We start from the raw sequence: 7,303 nt of genomic DNA, 5'->3' as shown, positions 1-7,303 counted from the left end.
GAAATGGGAATCATTACAGAGTTCTACTTCTTCTTTCTGAAAGTTGTTCCATTTCCAAATTTGGAATCAATCAATGCGACGATTACAAAAAAAAGCATAATCCAAAACACATTCAACTATTTACTAGAATTACTTTTCATTTTACATCACTGAAAGTTAACTGTATGGAATAAAGATTTAAAGAAACAGACAACAAAATTTACATAAACCAGAAACTTTTCTTCACTAAAATATACCGTAAATAACAACATTAATACATTTATGATCTTTTTCACTTGATTTCATTACAAAATCCATTGATATATCAATTGTATTATAACAAATTAAGAACCTGATTAAGAAAAAATTACAAGTACCAAGGACGATCATAAGCAGCCATGGAAGGAGCGAAAGAAAAAGTCGTAACAGGAACAACAATACTAGCCTCCATTAGAAGAAGAAGAATGAAAATCAAAAATTAAAAAGAGATGGAGAAGATGGTATTTTTTATTTTTATTTTTGATTTTGGGATTTATTTGTGATAATTAGATAATTAGGGGGTTAATTTATAAAATAAATAAATATAAAGACCAAATTAACTCTTTTTTCTTTGAATTTTAACACCGTTAGTCAATTTAGCCTCTGTTTGTTAACGGCCTGTAACACATACCTCTGTTTGCAAAAAAAAATACCACAGGTTCGAGTTCGCAAAACGCGTATACCACATACATTTTTTTGTACTTATCCCTATATTTTATTACGTACATCACATATTGATTAAGGAGGGCCTCACTTTTTAATTTAGCTCTTTTGGCTAAACAGGGTTGGTGTTTAAGTACAAATCTGGATTCATTGTTGGCTCGTGTGTACAAGGCTAAGTATTACCCATCATCTTCATTCCTGGATGCGGGTTTGGGTAATAGGTCTAGTTTCATTTGGAGAAGTGTTCATGCTGCTTAATCATTGGTTGCCTCTGGCGCAAAAGGGTAGTTAGGTCTAGTGATTCAATTAAAATTTGGGACGATCCGTGGCTTCTGGATTCCATCAATCCTTTTGTTGAGAGTAGTCCTCTTCTAGGTTTGGGGAGCGAAATGGTGGAGAATCTTCGGACAGATTCAGGTGAATGGGACTTGGATCTGATACAGGGAATTTTTGTGGAGAGAGGTATTGGCCTTATATGAAGCATCCCCTATAGTTTGTAGAATGTTACTGATTTGTGGGAGTGGTTCTGAGATGCGAGAGGCAAGTTCACTGTTAAAAGCTCTTATCGACAGTTATGAGTTTTACAATACGAGGCAGATTCTAATATGGCTACTAACGGAACTACATAAAGTTAAGAACTTGTTGTGGTGGACTTTGTCAGGATGTCTCCCGTCTCTAAAAGCATTAACCGCTCGAATGGTCCCGATTAGTAGTATACCCTATGTGTCAACATGCTGAGGAGGACGATTTTCACGCTTTAGTATCTTGTCGTAATGCCTGTTCGCTGTGGAGTCTTACTCGATTTTAAGGCGTAGGCGATAGCTGCACCTCCTTCAAGGAATTCTGGGTAAAATTGATAACTGATCATCCTGATTCGGTTGACACTGCGGCAATATGTTGCTGGTTCTGATGGATAAATCGAAACAACCAAGTCTGGACGCAGCAGATGGTGATCCCGACAATGCTATTGTTATCAGCAATGTCCTACCTTACGAGATGGTGAGCTGCTCAAATCCGGGTGCAAGGTTCCATCATTGCGGGTTTGTCAGTTCAGTAGAAATGGAGTAGACGGGCCATCTGGCAAGTCAAAGTTAAATGTTGACGGGGCTGTGTTTTCTGACAATGGCTATGCAGGCTTTGGGTTCGTCTAGTATCGTGAGACTCTGAGGTGGCTGAAGGATTCTGGCAGGCAAAGCGTTTTGATAGAATCAGATTCTCAATTGCTAGTATATATTAACGAGAAACTAACGACAATTCGGCTCTAGATCTAATGATTAAAGATTGCAATGTCCATCTCTTTTATTCGTAAGTTAACAAATTTAATTGCTCATTCGGGGCGTGTCTACAAAGATTGTTTCCTTCCTTAAAAAAAAAACACTTACTTTTATATAATTCGTAGGTTGAGTTACTAATTTTTTTTTTTTTTTGAAATAGAGTTACTAATATTTTTAAAAATGGTAAGTAAAATATTTTTCTTACTTTATTATAATTTTTTGACCGGCGATCTTCCATCAACACCGTTGACAGTAACCTGAACCGTTACAGAGAGTTGCATCCTCCCTACCATCTCGGTCACCGGACTCATCTCCACCAGTAAGGGCTGCGGCTTTCCTTTCCTCCAGAAGTCGCGTCTCGCACCTAAATCCTTGCTGCCGGCAATCACCGTTCCTCTGCCTCGCAGCCTTCAAGCAACATGTCTCGACAAATTTCAAGCTCTCTTCTCTCCAGTGCGTCATGACTTGTCTTCCAGCACTGCCGCACCGTTCTAGTTCTCATTCAGCTGGCTCTCTACTCGCCGTCGCCGGTTCTTCCTCAAATTGCTGTCCTCTATTGCGTATCAGGTTTTATGTTCCCAATTAGTTTAGAGATTTTAGGCGATTCTATGAGTTTCCTCTACTATGTCTTTTCAATTTGAATTTGTGAGAATTTCTTTGACTGCAATTTCTCCGTAAACTGTTGCTTCGATGAAGATTAAATAATGGAAGCTCGTGAAGGTTATTAGGAGGTTAATTATGTAACCATACTTAGGAAGGAAAGTCGTCTTCCTCATCGATTCTATAATTTCTTCTACCATGTCTTTTCAAAGGTTATCAATTTGGTGGCACCTCCCTTCCCTTCTCCTTAGCTCCCCTTTCATATTAAACCTTCTCTAACCTCCATCCAAGCAAACAACTTATTTAGTGATTGCTACGTTTGATGCTGTCCCTCTCAAATAAACTTTGTTTCCTTTAATTTATTGGATTTTATTCTCTCTCTGATTTACTGAAATATGACTATATGACTCATGCTGCTTGATTGAATTTTTACTTTAGCCAAATCCTCCTGTAAATTGAGCTCATAATATTGAATTTTGACCATAAATTTGAAAGTAATTTGGTTGGTTGAATTATTTCTCCTGTTGAACCTATTTCAGGTCATTTCGGTATGTGTTCTTCCTTTTTGCAATGATTTTGGGGTTAAGTCAATGCCAGGCATATGTTGCTTACTTTGTAGAATTTAATGAAAATGGTTTTGAGGTGAAATCTACTCTAATGAAATAGCATTATTAATCAGATTATTCTTCTATCCACGCTCTAAATTCCATGGTACTTTGCTCTGATTTTCTTAATTGAAGAGTAGGAGAATTTATATTCAATTCGATAATACTCTGGATATTACCAATTCTGTCTTGCTCTAAATTATGATTAGTCTCTTGGTGTTCATATTATTCTAATCATTGTTTCTGGTTGTTTGACCATTTTTGGTTTCTCAATTCGATTAATTTGGACTATGGTTTGTTTCTGTATTTTGATTTGACGAATTGCTGCAGAAACAGCGGGAGGCCAACACTTCCACAAGAGCTCAAAAGAAGAGCATGAGGGAGCACTCCAATTACAGCAAACATCCAACTGCAGCTGCACTTCATTTCAGGGCAGTACTTCTACCTCTGGCCTACAATTTAGATGTTTATAGTGAATTTATGTGTTGAGTGGGTTATATATTGATGCTTGCTAGAGTGAACACGACCTCAATTTTTTGCTAACATGGACTCATAATAGAATTTCTCTTTAGAACTCCTTTTCTGTCTCTTCACCCATCCTAGACCAAATATAAGGTTAAAATATCCGGGTCATTATTAAATTTTGATGGTCACTGTATTTAAGTTGATTTGGAAACTCGAATAGTGATCCCCATTTTATTTGATAATTTATCCGATATCGGATTTCTCAGTTCGAGGCCCGTCAAACATCTTTTAAGTCGATTCTCTCTCAATTAAAGTTTTTTTTGTGTATAATATAATTCGAACTCGAAATCTCCAACTTAAGCAACACTTAACCACTTAAGCCAACCTTATGAATATTTACTCTCTCTGTTTTTAAAGAAATATAAAAATAGTCAAATGTCTTAATTATAGTATTATTTTATCATAGTATTTCTATATATATATTTTGAGTATACCTATCATTTTGTTTATTTTATTGTTTTTAATATTAAAGGGTAAATTACACCCATGACCATTGAACTTTATTCATTTTCATAGTATAAACTAAAAATTCAAAATATAACATAAAAGTCACTCAACTTTTACATTTTTTAACATTATGGCCGTTAAACTTCAATTAACGACTCAAAATGATTGTTGATGACCTCAAAATGGAAATGTCCAAGAATTAAAGTTGTTTAGAAACACATTTGATTTACTATGGAACCACAATTTTTATTTTCCAAAAACACAATTTATGGAGTTTTTTCCCTCTAAAAATTTACCTTCTCTTTCCTAGCCAAACAACACTTAAATGATCTCAAAACGAAAGAGTTGAAGAATTAAAGTTTCTTAGAATATCAATTCATGGAATTTTCTATTTTTTAGGTAATCAACAGTAATCAACAGTTTCTGTAACTTAAATGTTATCTCTAGCACACATCTACAAGCAAATATTCATTGGCATAAAAGTTTGTACAACACAAATCTATTCCAAATTTTATTGATTTAAGAAACTCTAATACCATATCATACAACCGTAACCCAAAAGTAATGTTTATATTTCTAGCTCTAGCGTGATAGCATCTGATAAATTAATACATGAAGTACTATATTTTTTAAACTTAATTATCTGATTTGGGACTCTCAAATACTGGAATAAACATTCAGTATTTTATCCTAATTGCAACACTTATTATTTGTCTAAATCCTTTCCAATGGACCGGAATGAAAAAATCTCAGTTATGTAACAACTGAGAAACAAATTTCATGTCCGGTCGGAATTGGGGATTAACATTTAAACATAAAAATGCCAAACTTATAATAGAAGTCAATTGATCTTGAACCTCAGTTGAGGGCAGCAATACCCGCTTATCCAACACATCCGTCAATACTATCTCCATTTTTCCGGTAGGTGATAGCAACATCGAAACCAGATCGCTAGGATGATTCCCTTTGATGATTTCCAGTACCAACACTCCAAAGCTATACACATCACATTTTTCAGTCACTTCCATTGTGTAAGCAAGTTCTGCAAATCAAACCAAATGAATACAAGTTACAATCAAGGGTGGAGGAGGGACAGGGGGTTACGGAGGATCCCTCGACCCCTGACTCAGGGGAGAGATAAAAAAATAGAATTATGGAAATTTTCAGCGGTAAATGTGTAATTTCCATCCGTAAAGCATCAACGATGGAATTTGAAGGAAGTATCCATCGATGAAACTCAGTCTCAAAATATTCTGTAATTTTTCACATATTTTCGTTGATTGATCCCTGGAGTATTTTATTCTGGCTCCACCACTGGTTACAACAGTAAACAATCAAATAATTATATGGAACCAACAATGTAATACCTGGAGCTACGTATCCAAATGTTCCTGCAAGCACAGTTTGATTAGACGAGTCTAGATTGAGAAGCTTAGCTGTGCCGAAATCAGAAACATGAGCTTCATATTCTGTGTCCAACAAAATATTCTTGCTTGATATGTCTCTGTGAACAATAGGAGGTATGCATTCATGGTGCATGTAAGACAAGGCATGAGCCACACCTTTTACAATTTTCAACCTTTGATCCCACTCCAATTTCTTGGCTGTTGCATCATCTCTCAAAACTTTTTCCAAGCTACCATTCTGGAGGTACTCAGAGACTAGAAATGTGTGTCGAACGTGTGAACAAAATCCGAAGAGTTTCACAACGTTTCGGTGCCTGATCTCTGTTAATACTCGAATCTCATTCAGGAATTCTTTTTGATTTGCCACATCTTTGAATTTCTTGACAGCTACAGTGTTTCCTGATAACAATTCTGCTCTATATACACACCCGAATCCGCCCTCTCCAATGCAATACATCTCGTCGAAGTTGTTCGTTGCTTGTATGATCTCTTCGAACACTACTTTTCCATCGAAAATCGATATCGAGAGCAACTCTCTGTCCATTCCATTGCTTTCTGTCTTTGATATTGCCTTGCTTTGTCGAAAAGTAAATAACACAATAGATCCTAAGGTGCAGAACAGAAGAACTGCTCCAAGAATGGGAAGTACAACAGTCAGGAAAAGTTTTCTGCCCTTTTGAAGAGCGTGTTCATGAACCGAAGCGATTTTGCAAGGTTGCAAGGTGCTAGCATTGCCACAGAGTCCTCGGTTCCCTTGCAACGCAGCATCATGGAATGCTTTGCTATCGGGGACAGGACCCCATAGCTCGTTTTCTGATAGATCAACAGACTTTAGGTAGTCTAGTTGCTCGAAAGTTGCTGGAATAACACCACTGAGATTGTTTCGAGAGAGATTTAGTCTCTCCAAGCCCCGTAAACTTGAAAGTTGTTGCGGTATCTGTCCGCTGAGCAAGTTGCAACTCAGATCGAGCTCTGAAAGACCATTGGGTTGTTGAGGAATTGAACCTGTGAGTTTATTATGAGATAGATTCAGAAACACCAAGCTCAAACTTCTGAATTCTGCAGGTTATAGCTCAAATCAAGCTCAGACAATTGAATCAACTTCCCCAGCTGAGCTGGAATGGTTTCCTCAAACCTGTTGTTACTCAAATTCAAATGGTGCAAACGCGACAACTTCCCCATGGTATCGGGGATGAACTTGCTGAATCTGTTTGATGATAAGTCAAGATACTCAAGATTCGAAAGTGATCCGAGTTGAAGAGGAATTGGACCAGACAATTCATTCCTGTCCAAAGTCAACCTCCCCAAAGAAGAAATATTTCCAATTTCTTTTGGAATCTCCCCATTGAGACGGTTTGAAGAAAGATTGATCTCTACTAAAGGAGCAACATTTGCAAGCTCTCTTGGTATGCTACCTGTAAGATTGTTTCCTGCAATGTGCAAGCTAGCCAAATTGGAACATTTTCCCCAACTCGAGGAGATTTCTCCATAGAAGTTGTTATCACTCAGGTATATCAGATTCAATTTCGGATACACACCGAAATTTTCAGACAAATTTCCAACAAGTTGGTTATGATCAAATCGGGCTCTGACTAAGCTCGAGCAATTTCTCAAACTTTCAGGAATTGTTCCTGTTAGTAGGTTGTCATTTACTGTCAATCTCGTAATTGATCCACCAAGGCAAAGATTTCGGGGCAAAGAACCAGTTAACCGGTTCCCACTCAGGTGGAGCTCAGACAAGTTCATCAGGTTTCCAATTTCTTCA

At 37.0% G+C, this 7,303-nt stretch overlaps 1 protein-coding gene and 1 long non-coding RNA gene across 2 annotated transcripts; one reads left to right on the top strand and one right to left on the bottom strand.

Moving 5' to 3' along the window:
- The first annotated feature begins 2,178 nt into the window (after nt 1–2,178).
- Nucleotides 2,179–3,907, top strand: LOC136200961 (uncharacterized). Its single transcript, XR_010673621.1, has 2 exons — nt 2,179–2,522; nt 3,491–3,907. It is a non-coding gene; the product is annotated as an uncharacterized lncRNA (long non-coding RNA).
- An 815-nt stretch (nt 3,908–4,722) lies between these two features.
- Nucleotides 4,723–6,820, bottom strand: LOC136200960 (MDIS1-interacting receptor like kinase 2-like). The gene is made up of 2 exons (XM_065991465.1): nt 5,500–6,820; nt 4,723–5,174 (listed from the first exon to the last, which is right to left on the bottom strand). Exons 1-2 carry the CDS (start codon nt 6,080–6,082, stop codon nt 4,882–4,884), a joined length of 876 nt encoding a protein of 291 aa, XP_065847537.1. The 5' UTR covers nt 6,083–6,820; the 3' UTR covers nt 4,723–4,881.
- Nucleotides 6,821–7,303: the final 483 nt, after the last annotated feature.

The sequence above is a fragment of the Euphorbia lathyris genome, chromosome 7 (genome assembly GCF_963576675.1).
Source record: "Euphorbia lathyris chromosome 7, ddEupLath1.1, whole genome shotgun sequence".
Taxonomy (NCBI): domain Eukaryota; kingdom Viridiplantae; phylum Streptophyta; class Magnoliopsida; order Malpighiales; family Euphorbiaceae; genus Euphorbia; species Euphorbia lathyris.
The sequence above is the reverse complement of the archived record's forward strand: the minus strand, read 5'-3'. Positions and strand labels throughout refer to the sequence as shown.

Coding starts and splice junctions, on each gene's coding strand:
- LOC136200960 (XM_065991465.1), bottom strand. CDS start 6,082: ATGGACAGAGAGTTGCTCTCGATATCGATTTTCGATGGAAAAGTAGTG. Junction 5,175..5,499: donor ATTTGGATACGTAGCTCCAG/GTATTACATTGT, acceptor TTTGATTTGCAG/AACTTGCTTACACAATGGAA.